The sequence below is a fragment of the Apteryx rowi genome, unplaced genomic scaffold, assembly GCF_003343035.1.
Source record: "Apteryx rowi isolate R43461 unplaced genomic scaffold, aptRow1 scaffold_647, whole genome shotgun sequence".
NCBI classification, from domain to species: domain Eukaryota; kingdom Metazoa; phylum Chordata; class Aves; order Apterygiformes; family Apterygidae; genus Apteryx; species Apteryx rowi.
In genome coordinates, this window is record NW_020450924.1 from 186,172 (window position 1) to 205,128 (window position 18,957).

General features: G+C 40.1%; 1 protein-coding gene across 1 annotated transcript in view; it reads left to right on the forward strand.

The window, feature by feature from the left end:
• PLEKHH1 (pleckstrin homology, MyTH4 and FERM domain containing H1) overlaps positions 1–18,950 on the forward strand; it is a 53,300-nt gene extending 34,350 nt beyond the window's left edge. The window contains exons 14-29 of the mRNA XM_026084558.1: positions 898–1,059; positions 2,016–2,096; positions 3,145–3,324; positions 3,464–3,572; positions 4,520–4,632; positions 5,298–5,474; positions 6,337–6,434; positions 9,046–9,223; positions 9,644–9,799; positions 11,329–11,429; positions 13,338–13,479; positions 14,359–14,501; positions 15,057–15,186; positions 16,773–16,859; positions 17,405–17,551; positions 17,856–18,950. Coding sequence (XP_025940343.1) covers positions 898–1,059; positions 2,016–2,096; positions 3,145–3,324; positions 3,464–3,572; positions 4,520–4,632; positions 5,298–5,474; positions 6,337–6,434; positions 9,046–9,223; positions 9,644–9,799; positions 11,329–11,429; positions 13,338–13,479; positions 14,359–14,501; positions 15,057–15,186; positions 16,773–16,859; positions 17,405–17,551; positions 17,856–18,032 — 2,181 coding nt within the window. The 3' untranslated portion in view covers positions 18,033–18,950. The remainder of the gene's footprint in view (positions 1–897; positions 1,060–2,015; positions 2,097–3,144; positions 3,325–3,463; positions 3,573–4,519; positions 4,633–5,297; positions 5,475–6,336; positions 6,435–9,045; positions 9,224–9,643; positions 9,800–11,328; positions 11,430–13,337; positions 13,480–14,358; positions 14,502–15,056; positions 15,187–16,772; positions 16,860–17,404; positions 17,552–17,855) is intronic.
• Positions 18,951–18,957: the final 7 nt, after the last annotated feature.

Consider the following 18,957-nt stretch of genomic DNA (forward strand, 5'->3'; position numbering starts at 1 on the left):
ACATGAGCCAAGCAGTTAGTTTTATAAATAAGGGGAAAGGAGCTAAACTGTAACATAAACACTGCCTTTTGATGTTGAAAGAGATTCTGCTTTTGTTCTTGGATTTTTTTTTATTTTTATTTTTTAACACTCTAGCCTTTCCTTTTTGTAGCTAGGACTGAGAGCTTGAAATTGTGTGAGAAAAGTGATTCTTGTAACAACTAAAGCCAGATTGTACTTAAAATCTCCTCTGAGAATCTCCTCTTGCAAGATCTTCAGCCTGACTTTACATGTCTGAAGGATCTGAAGCAACATCTAAAGTGTTGGATTCCCATTAGAATTCAGTTTCGAAACATTAGAAGTTAGCCCATTACTGGGTTCAGTTTTGAGTCATAATGGTCAAAGGACTTCACTATAATGGAGGTATTAAAGTTTCTCTCACACTCTGTCTGAAAGGCACATGGTCTGCCCCGGGAGCTCCCTTCTGCCCATGTGAAACTGAAGTTGCTAAGGCTTAACACTGTTAAATTCATAGTGTCTGTCTTCTCCAAGAATCACAAGCTGTTGAGAGCAGAAGGCAATGCAAAGTAAAGACACCAAAAACATATAAGCAGCCGCCTTTAAAGTGAAAAATTAACAGCAGCACCAAATAACAAGACGGGACAAAAGAGGAGACAAAGAAAGCCACAATATCCAACAGAAACAGCAAGACAGCTCATGGGAATTTGTTTCGTCCATCTGCGTTTCAGTTCTTTCAGTTGGGCCATGAGGGTAGCAGCCTTTCTCTTACCAAGAATATCCCCCATCACCACAAAAAAAAAAAAAAAAAAAAAAAAATTGCATGGGATGTGAAACTCAGCAGCTGAAGAAAAGGTCATAGGTATGTAGATTACACTTCCTCACTCCTTTTCCTTCTAGCTCATGACAGAAAAGAGAACCTACTTCCTGACAGCAGACTCTCCCAACATCCTGGAGGAATGGATTCATGTTCTACAGAACATCCTCAGAGTGCAGGTGACCAGTCCTGTTGGTGTTCCTCATAGTGATGCTAAACCTACTGTGAAAGGTTGGTTAACCAAGGTAAGATACTATTTTTGACTTTATTCAGTTTAGCTCAGTATTGACAGAGTACCAGTTTCTTTGTTTGCACAGTAAATGTCTTCAAGAAATTAGTATTTTAATGTTCCCTGAAAGAGTGGGGTGATATAGAAAAGTGGAGGTAGACCTCTGTATTTCAGAGAGAGGAATTTTTATATGAATGATAAGAAATGGGGCAAACAAGGCTACTGGGACATACTGACTTTGTCAAATAGTAAATAAAAACAAACATCTAGCTTATGAATGCTTTTCTTCAACAGAACTTGCAGCACTTTGTAGTAAAAACCAACCAATAGGAAATGCTGTTTAATGTCATATTTAAGTGATCTGGACTTGATGCTATAGGAGCGTATCAAAGAAATGGCTTGCATGGTTCTGCTAGAGCATTTATTTCCATAATAACAGACTGCAGGCCTATTAGTAGTGGCTGGAAATTTTTTATGCTTTTTATACCATGTCCATAAACCAGTTTTGCATAACAAGTTGCTATGGATTTTTTCATATAAATCTGGCCAGTATCTGAAAGGTGGCTAAACCTGCATCTGAAGCTTGTCCATCTACAATAGGAAGCAGCTCTCCAGGCTGTGTGTTGGCTGGTCTTTTCCTGCTGTGATGCACTGAATCCTTTTCATTATCTAAAAAGGTTATTCCGAGTACTGTATTTCAGGATACAGTAATGATGGGTTGCTGTGAATAAAATATTTCATAAAATCTTAGACCCATTTCTGAAAGTCTCTGTGTCCCATCTGCTTAGGTGGGATATACCTACCTACTTTTGGAAGTGGTGCCCTGTGTGTTTTGAGAGGAGCTGATACTAACATAGAACAAATAATATATAAAACATTCCAACAGAGATATGAATGAAAAGTGGAAATCCTAGAAAGTTATGTCAGAAACATTGATGTTAAAAAACATGTGTTTCTTTGTCGTCCTTCTAGGTCAAGCATGGCCGTTCTAAGCTGGTTTGGTGTGCACTGATTGGGAAGATGTTTTACTACTATCGAAATCATGAGGATAAGGTAATTCCTTTTCCTTTTTGTCCTTGCACCCTCCTTTCTCATTTCACATGAAACTTTCTCTCCTTTTACCACTTCTGTCTCTCATCCATCAAACTGTTCCTCCCCTGTACTTCTCCCCTTCTAATAGCCTTTGCTCCTATGAAAGGAATCAATAACTTATCTCTGAAACTTTTAAAAATACTGAAATGAAAAAGATTTACATAGGAAGTGACTGCTCTTTCTCAGATCACTATGTGTATCTTTTTTCTCACTTTCTCAATTTGGTCTTGTGAAGCTTTTAGAGCAGACTGTTTTATCCAGCAGCTGACATATTCTGCATACTGTCATAAAAGTATGTACCAACTAGAAGTAGCTTCTTGAAGCTTGACCCGGAGCTCTATTATTTTGTCTTGGTGATGTTTAAGCCCAGGTTTTGGAGTATTTTCGCTCATACTTGAGATTCACCCCAAGACCTAGCACAGCAGATGTCCTCCGTTTGTCTGAATCTACCTATTTATGTCATTTGAAGAGTACTTATTTCCCAGTAGCAAGCAGAAAGTCTGATGAGGATCAGACCCCAGTGACTCAAGATACTGAGCAACTGACCATTAGAAAACACACCCTGCCCTGCAGAACAAATGATATGAACCGTAGATTAGAAACTCTGCAGTGTAGGATGTACCTTTTAATGGGTTTTGTAAATACCAGTTGCAACTGACAAGTATAACAGAAGGAGGGAAACAGTGATTTGTGGGAAAGGCCATCTTCTCATTTACTTGTTCTTGTTCTGCCCTGTAGATGCTCTCCCCAGACAACTAATAAAAGTAGTAGTGATAACAGCATAAACCTAGGACCACAGTTTGCAAGTACTTTAGCTGATGAAGAAGAAGAGGTTCTCTGGAAATGCAAGATAATATAATTACATGTAGACCCCTTAGTTAAACACTGAATTATAGTTTATTCCTTACATTTTACAGAACTGCCAACATGCTGAACTAGGTTTTCTTTCTTAGTGTTCCTTATGCATAGTAGATTAGCTATGATTACCTAGCTTGCTTCCTCCTCTTAGTGTCCCCTAGGGCATCTGTCTATGTGCAAATCCAAAGTGAAAGAGGTAGACCGTTCCTGTGACTCCGATGAAGATTATGAAGCCACTGGTGGAGGCCTTCTCTCATCCCACTGTACTTTGGTGATTCACCCACAGGACCAGAGTCCCACCTACTTACTCATTCGCACCAAACAAGAGAAGGTATAAAGGCAGTCTTTCCAGAGAGAAGTACACATGAGGCTGGTATCAACCTGCATTAGCAAGTGGGGCATGCAGACTGAATCTGTCTGTGGAAAACAGGATCCAGTTAGACCCATACTGTTCTCATCTTTATCCCTAGAATACCTGGCTATACCATCTGACAGTAGCAGCTGGTAGCAGTAATGCCACCGTGGGCACATCATACGAACAACTCATTGGAAAACTGCTGGATGCAGAGGGAGACCCTAGTAAGTAGAAATCACAAACTCTTTTCTATGGTAGCAAAGCATAAGGAAGGGTTATTTCAATCCCTAGTTTTAATTCAGCCAAAGGTGAGGAAAGGGAATGTCTCAGTTGAACAGCAGTATGGTATGGTGCCCTTCAACCCTAGTCCCACGGTAACATATCCAGAGAGAATACAGGCATTGTAGTGAAACAAGGCAAATCTATCATGTCATTTATCAAACATCTGAAACTTCTGTAACATTATTTCAGATTTAAGACAAAGAACTGGAGTTTTAGTTTTTCCTGCAATTGTTGGTGCAGGTTTTCTTTTCCTGGGAATCTTAACTGTACACACATATGCTCCCTCTCCTAAACACACACACTCACATACACATGTGTTCACATACATGTCCATTCCTCTGTCCACAGGTATAAACCCTCACAAGGTACACCCATGCTCATCTGTTCCTCCTCATCTTAGGTACTCACCCTTTCAGGTCTTTATGTACTATGTTCTCAAATGATTGTTAATGTATGCATTCATGCTGAATACCCCTTCCTGCACACTCACATATTCCCACACCTATCTGTAAACGTTGCTTCGTGTGCAACAGTAACTTGCACTAATAAAGATCCCCGCAGCATAAGTCTGCCTGGCATAGTTTGTATCTCTTGCTTGAATACCCAGATGAGCAATTTCTCACCAGAATCCAGCTGATGAGAAGTTCTGATGCAGCAGGGTTGTGGATGGCAGCAGTGCTTTCTGCTGGCGGCTGATGCTGTTGGCAACCAACCCCTTGTTTGTGGCAGGCTTTGCTGAAATCAATGAAATGACACCAAAGATGGATGTAGCCTAGTGCAGCACAGCTTTCCCGGATGCTCTGCCGTCAGTAAGGTTCTTTTTCAGTGTGGAGACTGTATCTATCTTCTGTTTCTGACATTGAATGTTTTTGCCCATCTACCACCTCAGATTCTCCTCTGTGGAAACATCCTATGTTGTGCTACAGTAAAGATGGGTTGCACACATCCCTCACCACTCTGCCATCGGAGGCTCTGCAAACTGAAGCTCTGAAACTTTTCAAGGTATTTAAAGGGACATTACATGGTTTTCAGTTATTTTGTTCAGTTGTTGGGGCCGGATGATTTCTGGTCACAACAGCTACTGTCACCATTAGTTGGTTCAGACAGGCCTGCTGGGTTAATTAATTACAATAGGACAGTTGGTTTATTAAGTGTCATTCATTCCCTAGGGAATTAACTTTTCCCTGTAGGGAACTTGGAGGTAAAAGCAATGTCCCACACAGCTGTGCACTTCAAAGCTAGCCTTATCTCCCTCTTTCCTCTCCAATAGTTGGATTGAAGGAAACAAAAAATTTACTAACAAACTCTGTTGTGCCTTCTAGCAGTAAAGCCAATGGTAGGGCAATTGTAGATTTGACTTTTGCATTCTACAAGATCAGAACTAAGGCTGGACAGTCTTAGCAAGGTAAAGCACAGGCCTGGAAGGCAGAAAGCCTTTTCCTCTTGATTCTCTTGCTGATTCGTGAGCTCCTGAGGCTGGGGGAGGTTTAGTGTATTTTCCAGTTCATTTCCAGAGGGCAGGATAAGAATTTAGTATTTATTTCCCCTTTCAGGGTTATTTAGAGGAATTAATCAATTGTCTGTAACGCATTTGGGGAACCTGACCTGGAAAGTACCAGAGAAGCGTCTCTGTATGAATGGCTTTGGATAACCTCCCCCTTTTACAGTCCTGCCAGCTGTTCATCAATGTCCCTGTGGAGGCACCTTCTATTGATTACCACGTGTCACTTGCCCAGACAGCGCTGCAGGTCTGCCTGACGCATACTGAGCTCCAGAATGAAATTTACTGTCAGCTTGTTAAACAGACCAGCTGCCGACAGCCCCAGAACCACTCAGTCATTCAGGTGAGTTCCTCTTTGTCTCTTCCACTCTGCAAGTACTTTCTGTTTAATTCCATATTTTTAATAATTAGCAATGAGACTGGTTCTCAGAAAATTCTGCAAATGCTAAAGGTTTTCTAGTGGAAAGAGAATGTCAAAGCTGATACACAAAGAAAAAACATTGAGAATGTAGCTATTTGCAAAACAAATTTTAGTTGGAATTTAACCATTTACCAGTTGCAAATTGCAAATGGTCTGTTCCGACCATATTCACAATCAAAATTCATAGCTCATGTTGTGTTGTCTATCTACAGTTGTCACCTGGTATTAATTTTGTCTTCAGTTTTATTTAATCAACAGCATGCAAGCCTTGAATATTACAACTAAGCATGAAATTTGATTTTTGCACTATAATTGTTGGGTAAATCAGATTTATAAGTCACCATATAAATGTTGATGCTTGATTATAATATTTCTGGTTCAAATGAGCTATAGAGAAAATAAAATCTGGTTGGGGAAGTATGTGAGTATTTTGAAACAAAATTCCCCAATGTATTCTTTGTTATGATTTGCAGTTATAAAAAAGGAAAAAAGTGTTGATTAATTAATTTAGGTGTTAATTATTCACTTAGCTCTGGTACACTAGTCAAAATTTTCAAAAGTGACCAGTCATTTAGAAAGCCTCTTCTCAGAGTCCAGGTTCAGATACTGAAGAGCAGCCTGTCTTCTTAACATCATTTCTCTTTAAAGCATCTTGAACTGCCTATCTAAAAATGGTCACTCTCAAAAGCACTAGTCATCATCCAATATTTTGGTTACAGTATTCTGTTAAAGCCAACAGGCAAAAACTACAGAACAAGAACGATGTCCAGTTTTATGTTCACAGTGCTGGCAATTCCTGGCTTTATGTGCTCCTCTATTCCTGCCTCAACATCACTTCCTCTGGTACATCAAACAGCACTTGCAGCGGCATGCAGACCCCAGGTAAAGACTGCAACAGGATTTTCTTTTGTTAAGCTCATTGCCTTTCACATCCACTGTAGAAACAGACGGAAGTGATTTTAGGACTCACACCTGCAAAAATAAGTTGAGGAGGGAGCCAGAAGGTTCTCCACTGTGTCAGCCTGCCCCCCTTCCATCATTCACACTCATTGTGTTGCTTAAGCTAATTTGCAAAACTCGGTAAACCATACTAGCTACAGAACTTTCTGCAGGTGTAACTGGAACCACCTGAGGGTGGTTTTTTACTGGCACAACTACTTTGTTTAATTGATAGAATTTAAGTACAGACCAAAGTAAGTGTTTAAAATCAATCTCAGGTGATTACCTTTTGCTGTCAGATTAGCAGGTCTGCTGAGAGAACAAAAGTGAGGCAAAGAACAACAAGTTAAAAAGTTAGGAAAAACTAACAAACACTAAATACATTCTAGTTCTGTTTCTATTATCTCTTTAGTGTGTTATACTGGGTAACATTTTCCCCAATAAAAAGACAGCACAGGATCTACTGTAACAGCAATAAGCTGTTCTCTGGTGTGCATGCTTTGCTATTTATGTGTTTCCCTGGTGACCTGGTCTTCAGTATGTCTCACTGTGTCCTTGTGGGGGTCATGGCTAAAGAGCTGTCTAGTTGTCTACTGCAGCAATATATGCTCAATCTGAAGGCCAGACATAGCTAAAAGTGTGGTTTCATTTCAAGCAAATACTCATATTCAAATACTCAGCCTAAGTCTGCCTCAGAACTCAAGCTGTAACTCTGCTATTGCAAAGGAAATCTGTGTATTCCTCTTATCCAGGGTTTTTTAATTTTATTTCATGCTGCCTTATATTCACTATTTCTTCTCAGAAGCAGAAATAGAGGTGACAGCAGCTCCTCAATGTTCAGTCTCTCTCTCCACTGTCTAGCAATATTAGGGAACTTCTGGCTAGAACTAGAAGGCATCTGGTCAACACTGCGCATTACCAGCTCCCAAGCTGATTTGTGCAGCTCTTTAGAGGAGCTGCTCTACTACCCCTAAGTACTCTTGAATTAGGTAGGGAGTTGTTGGGCCCTGTGAAACTGATTTAACACATCAGTTTCAAGCATTATTATGCTGATGGTCTGCCAGGTTCTTAGCCCCAAACCGTGTTTATCAACGAATAAATTCCAAGCATAAGCTAAAGGGAATGTATTCATACAACCCAGCTATGAAACATACAATTACTAGGGCTAGAAACAAATACACAGAAATTAAAGCAAATTATGCTCCTATCCACCTCTAGTTTAGATTAGATTTAGAGTAGTTGCTAAATGAGATTTAGATTAGCGCCTCCTGCCTAGCTTTAGGAATACTTATCTCTCTTCAGATGGAGCAGTTATGGCTGTTTCCTGACTAGTTAGACACAGATATTCTTCCTCTGTTTCATGCAGCTAACAAGGCACTTGGATGTTTACACTGTGTCAAGCTTATGATCTAAGTTTACGCAAGATTGTCATCCTAGGTATTGTTTTTCATGAAAGGTGACCTAGAAGAAGTATATACCCAATGATTTAGGCAAGGAAGAAAAGTGGGGTACAGTTCTCGGTCAGTAGAAGCCAGGCTCAGCAGCATTTGGGAGAATTTGGGATCAACAGCTTCTCATTGAAGCAAGATTCTCCCTCTGTGAAAATTGCTTCTGGATCACAGTTCAATTGCATTATCAGGGAGATGAGCAATATCTTGCTACAGTGAAAAGCAGGAGCTCCTGACCTGCATGTTGCTTGCAGGGATTTAACTGGAAATTTAATCACCTACTAAGCTCCTGAAGGCATTTTGAATGGAATTGTTCCCCCCTACAAAGTAATAGTACAGTTATAAATCCTTATAATTCTTTGGGTTGCATTCAGTTTCAGAATTTATTCACTATATACGTTCTTGAGATTTTTTCCTAAAGGCATAATTGACTGTTCCTGCCCAGCTTTAGAGACACTTGCATCCTTTTGGTCCTGATTAGTGGAGCCATCTCTTCACTAGATAGTAAATGGATCATATTAGTAACTCTCCCTGCACTGTTTTTAACTATCAACAAATCCTTAGCCTACTTTGAATGAAAAAGTCTCTGCTGATTTGCAGATAGGATTCATACATGGAAACCTGTAATTTATATAACCGTGTAAATAGATAAACACACCTTATAATCCCATAACTGAGACTAACGCATTACAATTTGTTATTAGTTCTTATTAGGACTCTACATGATAGTAACATGATAGTAATTCCTCTGGCATGACAGTGAACCACCTAGTCTTGGTTTGATGGATACTGTGACAGGAACAGGGTACAGAAGAGGATATTCCTATACTGTGCCCAGTCCAGCTGGGAGCAGGGAATGCTCTTGCTCTTCCCAGCAAGTCCACTGTCTACCTGAATTTCACAGATCTGCTATGGCTTATGTTGAAGCTTTTACAGATTTCATTTCAGCTCTTAGTCTGTTGAGATGAACTAGGATATCTGCATAGAGGTGCATCTCTGCTTGAGCAAAAGCTCAAGGAGCAATGCTTTCTCGTGGCATGGAAAGGGAAGAGGACATGGCATATCTAAAGCATATAATTGTGGCTCATCCCCGGCTCTTTGTGTAGGAGTGAAATAGGCAAGTATGCCATCTACTGCCAGAGATCAGTGGACCGCACTGTGCAGACCGGTGAGCGGCAAGCCAAGCCTTCCCGAATGGAGATTGTGTCCATCCTTCTGAGGAACCCTTACCACCACTCGCTTCCCTTCAGCATCCCTGTGCACTTCATGAACGGAACCTACCAGGTGAGCCACCACGGCTGCGTTTCTTCCGGGCGCTAGAGGACTGCCCTGTAATCTGCCTCCTTCCTGTGGGTGGCACGATGGTGTTTATACATATCAGACTTTTGGAGACAGATACTGTTTTCTCTCCTTGCCATTTTTAGCCATATTTTCTAAGAAAATGATAGGAATGCAGTTCTACAAGTCTTGTGAAGAAAAGGTACTTGGGGACTTGGGAGAGCTGTTGTAAGCATCTCGGTAAGAGAAAGAATGCAGTGTGAAGGGAGACAATGCATATGTGCGGTCATGGGGGAAAACTTCAGCTGGAGATGGCAGTCAATTGTGAGACACCAATCTGTAGGAAACAAGGCTTCATTAGTTCTGATAATCATCAATGTCATGTTTTTTGAAAATTCTGTTCAGTTAGCTCCTATTTCATTTCAGGTTGTAGGTTTTGATGGTTCCTCAACAGTTGATGAGTTTATCCAGCAGCTGAACCAGGAGACAGGAATGAGGAAGCCATCCCACATGGGATTCTATCTCTTCACAGATGATCCTTCTGGCAGGGATTTGGAGCACTGTCTGCAGGGCAACATGAAGGTAATTTTTTTCATCTGTTATATGCAGCATACATCTTTGAAGATCTGCTGAATGGATGCTAAATTTTTTTAATGCATCAAGATCAATTGAACTCAGGTATTGCTATCTAGATTAGTATTCAAAGATGAGATATTAATTAGCTGAGTCTAATCTGAGACACTAGTTAAGACAAAGCACATTCTATTTTAGTAGGTGAGAGAAACTGGTAAATTAAAAAATAATAATAATAAAAAAAAACGAACAGGCTTTAACTTACTGGATGACTGCCTTAAGTGAGTGAGCTAGCTAGATTTTGGTACTAACGTGGGGGAATAATTTGTCATATAGACACTGAGGGAGGAACAGTGGCAGTGGCAACTTTGAAGAGACCCTGATATTTGTAAAGAACATAAACATTCACTTTTACACAGTGTGAAATTTTACATTGGGTAGCATAGGGAGAAAATGCCAAATGACTTTAACTCAGATGTCATAAAGAGGAAACTGCCACACAGACTGCCAAATGAAATGCTTTGCTTTCATGGCCTGGTATAGATTGGATGGTCTGGAGCTTTGCTGGTAATTGAACCACCATTTGGAGAGATGAGATATTAGAGTAAATGATGGAGTTTGAGACAATCAAAGGCATCACTTCCACTGGTTAAACCACTGGCTAAGGCAATCTCAATAGCTTCCTAAGAGAGGATTAGGATATCTAATTATGTATTTCATACATAAGCTCACATTCCCTTTATTGATATGCTATCAAAAGAGAACTAGGGACCTTTATTAGACCATTTGTGGAAGGACTGCAATAACCTGGAAAAGTGAAGTGTAACTGAGGATGTTAACCCTGTTTTTGCTAAAAACAGGTCTGAGGTACAAAGTTGGGTTCTAGGTTCAGATGTTCCCAAAGTTTGGACAGTCAGATCCAGGGGGTTTGGTTTAGCCAGGCATACAGAGAGCTGCTCTTCAGAGGATGTATCCACATTAGTGCTTTAGTTTGGCTCAGGAGGATACTTTTGAAGCAAACCTCCCAGTCATTCCCACTAACCATGCTTTGGTTCACACTGTGGAGCAATCTTAGAGAGCATGAACTGGATTTCTTTCACATGAAACATGAACTAGAAGATGTTCTCCAACACACTGGGCTTTCAGGCCATGTGACCAGACTAAAGTTAGTCCAAAGGAAAACCCTTCAAAACACATACAGTGCAGCATAGGGTCTTAGGAACAACTGTTTCGCTGTGCAGATCTGCTCCTCATGGGCTACACTACTTACTAATATAGATATAGCCATAGAGTTGGTACTAGACTGGAATTCACATACAGATTTAGAAGTGGAGTTTTCTATTGAAACTCTTTTGTTTTTACATACTGTGTAATAGAAAAAGGAATTGGTTTGTCCCTTTTGGCGATGTTTATGCTGAGCCATTATACTGCTTCATCTCTGTGTTCCACAGTACCTTTTTCTCTTACTTTCCCCACAAGCCTCGACTGCACATTTGACTTCAGCTTTTCTCTCTTCTCTCTGACTATTATTTTTAAAGATTTGTGATGTCATTTCTAAATGGGAACAAGCCTTAAAAGAACTGCACCCTGGGAAATATGAAGGTGGTACAAGAACAGTGAAACTGACCTATAAGAACAGGTACCCGCTTTCGTTTGTTGGCAGCCTCACTTTTGTTAATTAAATATTGGTAGACTGCATATATCTCTGTAGATGGCCAGTAATTTTATAGTGCCAAAACTGTTTCAGCTAATATGCAGTCAGGTTCTACATGAGATGCAATAACTTCTGTATGTGTGTGGTTCATGTGTGAAAGAAGGTATATGACCTGGAGATAAAACCCCAAATGCTTTGCAATAGCAGAATAGACTTAAAACAGGTTAACTACTAGCTATAGCACAATAAAACATACTTGGCACAATTTCATTTGCCTGGATCCTAAAACATAATTAAATAATGTGTGTTAGGTTAGAGGAAGAGATACCTGAGGGAAAAATCACTAGTGAAAAAGAATAAGCTGAAACTTGCAGTTAAGTGAAGAATCATGAAGATGAAAAAGATACAATAACAATGCTCTGAATGGCAGGACCTATAGAGGAGACATGTAATAGCAGTACCCTGACTGTATTAGAGAAAGAGAGAAATGCTAAAGTTAGATGAGGAGAGATAGTAGAGAAGAAAAGTATGAGACAAAGATCTACAACAAAAACTGGAACAAGTTCATAATTTATAATAAAGACAGGAATTCTGAATTAAAGGTGACGCTATGTATGAGAACAAGGAAACGGCTTTCCGCATGTGAATTCCATATCTCAGGGGAAACAAAGGCCACCCAAAAACCAAAGGAGCGGCAAAGTTTTGTATTGACTATGTGAACATTTTTGATGATTGTAATGGTGAAAATAAACTTATGAGAACTTTGTTAGTTGGTATAACAGGAATAGAAGCAGAAGTGATTACTTTTGACACAGAAGGCAGTATTTATTTCAGCAGTGAAACCTTGCAGTATGTTAGTTTGGACTGGAATGTGCCTAGACTGGACAGCAAGGATGTTTTGATAAGGTCTTTCCAAGGCTGGGCTGTTCTAACACCAAAGACTTTGATAAGGCATGGAAAGGTCACTATAGTCCTAATGGTGGTGTTAATCTTGAATTGATATAGACATAAACAAACTGATCTTTAACCACTGGAATGAAGTATCTTGTGGACTATTGTGGCATATATGGTCATAGACTTAGCTTTAAATTAATGTTTGAATTAGATGTTGTGGGCTGTAAATATGCATACATAAGGAATGGTTTGAGGAAGCATTCCCCAAGCTGGTATCTTTAGTGCTCATTAGTCATCTTGTACTACCAGGTCAAAGAAATAGTGAGTGTGAAGCGAATAAAAACTACTAGGAAGCTTTGATTTGCAAGAATGATTCTTCAATTTTAACAATAAAGGCTGCTAATCGGGTCTTTTATTTCCTGCTGAAGCAAACCGAAGACCTTTTTTAATAACAATTTTACTGTAACTGGTCATAAAAGCCCTGGAAAAACAACAAGTGTTAACTGGGCTCCTATCTGATTTTAGTTGTGTTTGATGATCATTTGTGACTGAGGGTTGTAATGAATATAAGAATGGCCAGGCTGCCATACAGAAGCTTACAAAACACTTGCTGTGTCTCAGAGCAGAGGCAGGTCTATATTCTCTAATAAGCAGAGAAGTTACAGCCCATGTCTTAAATATTGCCTGTCTGTGCTTGAGAGGGGGGACACGATGTTTCTGTGTTTCCTCTGGCTTTGCTGTCTTGAAGTGGTTGGCTTACAGTATTCAAATGGCTTCCAGAGCTAGAAAGCATACTTTGAGCATCCTTGTCCAAATCTTGCTTATGAAGGAAACACCTCAGTTTTCAAATCTCTGTCCAGTTCCCTCCTAATGCACAAAGGTCACTTTTTTGGGGGGGGGGGGAACTTTTATTTTTACCCACCTTGGTTAAAGTTTCCACCTCTATTCTCAGTTAGTTCACAACAACTTTTTTTCTTTGCAATTTTTTCTACTTTTTAGACTGTATTTTCGGAGCCAGGCTAAAGGTGAGACAGACCGGGAACGGCTGCTGTTGGCCTTCCAAGTCAGCAGTGAAATAGCCAGTGGAAGGTTTCCTGTCAATAAGGAATTAGCTCTGGAAATGGTGGCTCTGATGGCTCAGGTGAGCATGGCTATGGGCAGAAATCCTCCCTTTTGTCCTCCAGGGAGTTTGGCTGCATACTGAATATCTCTGACTTAAGCAGCTAACTTTTTCATCAAAAGTGGTATTTCTCATTAAACTGGGAGGTCCCATGCCAAACACATTATACCAGCATACAAAGAAGAAAAGACATGTTGTTAGAACACCTTTTGCTGTAGGAAAATTTGCCATAGGATTGCCTCTCCTTTCCTTCTGAAGAAAAATATTGCACTAAGAGACTTAGGAGAATACAGCTAGGCTAGAATATCCCCAGAACTGCTCCAATTAGTGTCTCAGTGGAGATATGAAAATTGTATCACTGCTAGAATACCACCTAATAGTAAACAAGCATCTTGTAGGATTCTCCATTAGACCTCCAGGCTTGTATTTAGCATTTTACCACATAAAACACAAGTATGGGTTGTGGGCATGAAAAACAGAATAATCATTTCTTACTGGCCTGAAACTTATTGCTGCATTTGTTAAAGCAATGTAAACTGAGATTAAGTGGCTGGGAACATTATCGACATTATTTACAAATAGTGCTGTTTTTTTAATTGGCCAATTGAAAATAAAATCCCAAAGCTTGGCAGTTATACAGAAGCATCTTCCTACAACAAGTAGCTGGCTCAGATCTTGTTACTGGGCCAGCTTTCTTAGATCAGTAAAGAATTTCTTGGGCAGTCATATCCCCAGTAGTTGCTCTGTTGTATATTTACTGTAGTAAATACTGCAGACAAAATTCCCTAGGACAAATAGTGTCATTTTGCATTACTTTAATTAACACGATAGATATCAGTATGGGAATTAATGGAATGTTCAGTTGCACTATAACCTCCAAACCTTATAACATTGTCTTAGGTGGAATATGGGGATTTGGACCGACCAGTATCTTCAAGTCCTGGGGGAACATCACAATCCAAAATGCAGCATCTTCTCCACCAGGTCTTAGATAAATTCTATCCCAAACGCTATAAGCAAAACATTACTCCTGAGCAGCTCAGGTAAGATTAAATTTGTTCGCTTATACTTTGCACTGAAAACAATTTATTATACTTGCAAATTTCTTTCTACATACTTCAAAAGTTTCAAGGAGCCCTGTCAATATAATTTTAATGCAGAAGCTTAGAAAAAACACAGGTCTCAGGAGAAGGTTCCTTTGCAAGGAAAGTGCAGTTAACCAATACAAAAACAGCCAAATCAACCAACTAACTTTCCCCTAGACTAGAAGCTTATGTCTTTCATTTTCAAATTACACAACTCAGTTCCAACAAACTCTAACCTGTCTAAGCCTAAGATTAATTTTGTTTCTGAATTTTTATTTTACCCTTCCCCCAAGTCTTAAAAAAAGTAATAGTAAAATATTTGTGGATGTACAGAAACTGCTAAAATAAACTCAGGTTGTACAACCTTCCTAACTGACAGTGCTATCAGCCCTGTCCATAATGCTGTGTAGAACAGCCCTTTGGAATTAAAGGTACATTTATAACCTCATATAATTTTACTTACCTTGAAAGACATTAGTAAGTGGTGCCGTCTTGTGTCTTGGATTCTGAAAGGCAAGTGGCCGACAGGTTGGCGACAAAGTGGATGATGCTGCAGGGATGCTCTCCACCAGAATGTGTTCGAATTTATTTGACGGTGGCCCGGAAATGGCCTCTCTTTGGAACCAAAATATTTGCTGCTAAGGTAACCAGAACACACTTTTTTTTCTTTCTTGAGAGTGGACTCTCCCAGCAGAGCTACATCTGTGATCTCTGGTAGAACAGGTTGAAAATGCTCCTACTTCAAGAAGGGGAAAAACTGAACAATACTGCTCTGGCCCAGCTCTGTTTGGTTACCACACTGGTTTAGAAAGGAGAGGAGTATGTTCTAGACACTAGGGGCTGCTAGCGTTCTGTAATAAATGCTGAAACTTCTTGGCTGCATCAGTTCATCATAATACAAGATACTACCTCTCCCTACTACACCTTTCCAAAGCTTTTACAGGCAGGTATTTCCTGGTCATCGAGGCTGCAATGATAGTTTTAAAAATATTGACATAGCACTGGGGGGAAAAGGGAAGAGTCCCCCATAAATCATGCCCTGCAGCTAATGTTAGCTAAAAGGAGAATGGGTATTTCGGTCCTGTTCTCTGCTTGGCACAGAACTGGCTGTTCTCCCTGCTACATGAGAGAGGCAAGCGCTGCTGCTGTCCTGGTGCACAAACAGGAAAGCTGAGGCACAGATTGGGTAAGCTGCCAGCCCACAGGCATCAGCAGAAGAGCAAAGAACAGCTAGTGGGAGTGTTGTTCCCAATAGCTCATACCATCCTATAGCCCATCCCAAACTAGAGCTCTCTTCCTATTACCCCTGCCTATCCTAATGTCTTAGCACACAGTGGCCTGTCTGAGAAGTCTTGTTTTGGCATTAAGTATCTTCCCCTACCAAGTAGGACCCTCCCCTATTGAGAAAGGGTCTTGCTCATGGTTACATGTCCCTTGCTTTGAAGTCTAAGCTGTTATAGTTATGGAATAAAGTCTAAGGATAAAAGGGACCTCTTGAGTAAATATACAAGAAGTTTTCAAAAAGTCCAGGCAGCACAGTGATTTCCCCTAAACTTTGTGGCTATCAGCAGTAAAAGCAGAAGTTGTTACTGGTATTTGAGGTCACTGACACGGAAGAATCAGAATACAGAACAGTTCCATCCACAGTTGGAATAACACTGACTAACATATTTTATAACTTTTCAGTAGTTAAACAGCAAAAACTATGGCATTAGCCACATAACAGCAGATTGCCAGGAAAGGTTCATGTCATTAGCCATAGCAACACATAACACATCTTTAATAGATGACTGATGCACATTTGCCAAAATCTGCAAGACAGAAAATTGCATTGATGAGGTGTATGGTGCACGGGGACTATGGAAACCAACAGGCTTGACTGCCTGACTGAAGGGTAGCACAAGAACTAGAACCAGAACAGAGCAGAACTGCCGTTCTGTCACTTTCTCCCAGCATTACCTTCACTTTTAACAACACTGATGGGATTTAACTAATCTCAAAAATCTTTGTCATTGTTGCATCTCTGTGTAAATCTATCTACACACACAAAAAAAAGTCATTCCAGATTTTGAAAGGTGCCCTCTTAAAAATCAAATTAGGCCAAACCAGTGAGCCTATAGGGTTCTCTCTCACCTCCACTTTATCCTTAAAACCCAAGAGTTATATCAGAAACCTCTTCTCTGTGGCATTCAAGAAATGTCTAAATTAATAATTTTTTTATTTCCTCAGCCTGTTTTGCCTTCTTCCTTGGAAGATTGTCCAGTCTGGATAGCTGTGAATGAAGATGGTATCAGCATACTGGATTATAACAGTATGGTGAGGAACAATGTTTAAGAAAAATAACTCATCTCCCACAAAAACACATTTCTCTGAGTCCTCTTAAAATCAGTAGAAGTTTGCCTTTAACTTCAGATGGAGCCAGAAGTTAATTTGTAGAAGTTAGAGATGAGGGAAGTGAGGGCTGTGTTTGAACACTGCATAAACACAGGAAAATTACAGCTACACGCTGGAAGGTAAGGTTTCATGAGACAGCTAACTTGATGGGCAGCAAACAAGCTCAGACATCTTGTAAAATGTCAGTGGTGGATGGACTTTGTTACCTTCATCAGAGATATAACAGCGTTTGGGCTGCTGCTCTGAAGTAACGAGGCCTTGAGCAAGCCAGGAAAATCCTAAAAATGCACTTCTCATTTGAGATTTCTCTGCCAGCTGTTAACTATACAGTCAAACCCTTCACAGGGGCAGGACTGGCTATTACTGCTGCAGATCTAGTGTTCTTGCAGTAAATAGCAAATACATAATTTTGATGTGGATGTTTTTCTTTTATGGAAGTATAACTCTTTCCAACTCTTTGTCTGCAGCACTTGAAGCTCTCTTATTCATACTCTTCTGTGCTGACCTTTGGAGGCTGTCGAGATGACTTCATGATTGTAGTCAGTCAGATGAAAGAGAGGAGTTCTGGAAAACACAGCACTGAAAAGCTCCTTTTCACAATGGCAGTTCCAAAGGTAATTATAAAATAGAGAGATTCTTTCCATCTATCACAGCTGGGCATTTTGTACAAGCACTGGCAAATGGTACTTAGGGCTGCTGCACTTGTATATTCTTGAATATATATTCAAGAAATCCCTTGTAAGCTGGAACTTTTAACCGAGTAACTTATTCTACCTAACTCTCAAAGACAGGCCTTAACTTAACTTCATGTGAGACATGGTTGTCTGCAAAAGTTTTGCTGCCAATAGGGATTAAAAAAAATAAAAGGCACTTTCTCCTCTAATTGACTTACAGTTAATCATTTTCTTTTTTCCCTAGATTGTTGAAGCAACACTTCTTATTGCCAGCTATATTAACTACCGTTCAACAACCTCACTCCCATCCTCTACACAACCCTCCCAAAGCAAAACACCTGCTAACAAGCTCTGGGAGACTGAAAGCCGGTGCTTTTTCCCTTCCATGCCCCAAAGCACTAAGGGTCCCACCCTGCTCTGAGGGCTCATCCCAAATGACTTTTGGGATTTTTTTTTTTTTCTGGTCTTTTTGCACTGCTCTGTACTGAATTTGACTGCTGTGATTTTGCTGGTTCCCCACCTTGTTTTAATACAGGCTCCAATTCTTTCTCCATAATAATACATGAAGTTCCTTAGTGTGGGTAAAGGCAGTGTCCTTTCTTTTCGAAAGGCTTGATTTTGGAACTCTGCAGGAGTTTCCTTTCCATGCCACACTCCATCCAAAACACCATGGCTCAGATCACTTCCCTGCACAGTGCTCCAGTCACATTACATCCCCCACATCTCTTTCCTTCTGTTTTTCTTCTGTCTCCTGATCTTACTGCTTTTCTTTCAAGCACATACATTTTCTTTGATCCCTCCCTTTCACAGCTTTGCACCTGCCTTTAGACCACTGCATACCCTATGTCTGGAACCTCAGTCTAACTCTGAAACTCATAGTGGCCTCTCTTCCTCATCACAGCCCCTTTCAGTTATTATTTCTAAGGATCTTCTGTTTGCATCAATCATTAACTTGCCTGCTCTTTACCTGAATTAGACTGTAAACCCTGCAGGGCAGATTTGACTTGTATATAGGCTTGGACTTGACTGCAGCAAGCTGAATACACAGTCCTGTTAAAATTAAAAACAGGTGGTAACGGATACTGTGGCATGTGGCATGAACCCTGCGCAAGGATGCATCCTGTTGAATAATGCCTGTATGAGGAGCTGCATATCACTGCATCACAAACTATATACATACTGAAAAAAGCAATTACCAGAGTGTAAAGATTAACATGACATAGTTTGATTAGATAGTTTAGGCATAACTTCAACTCTGTGCTCTGGTTGTGAACAGCCATCATATTAAAGTTTTCAGCAGTATTTAGATTCACTGCTGCCACTCCCAAAATAAAAATTAAGACAGT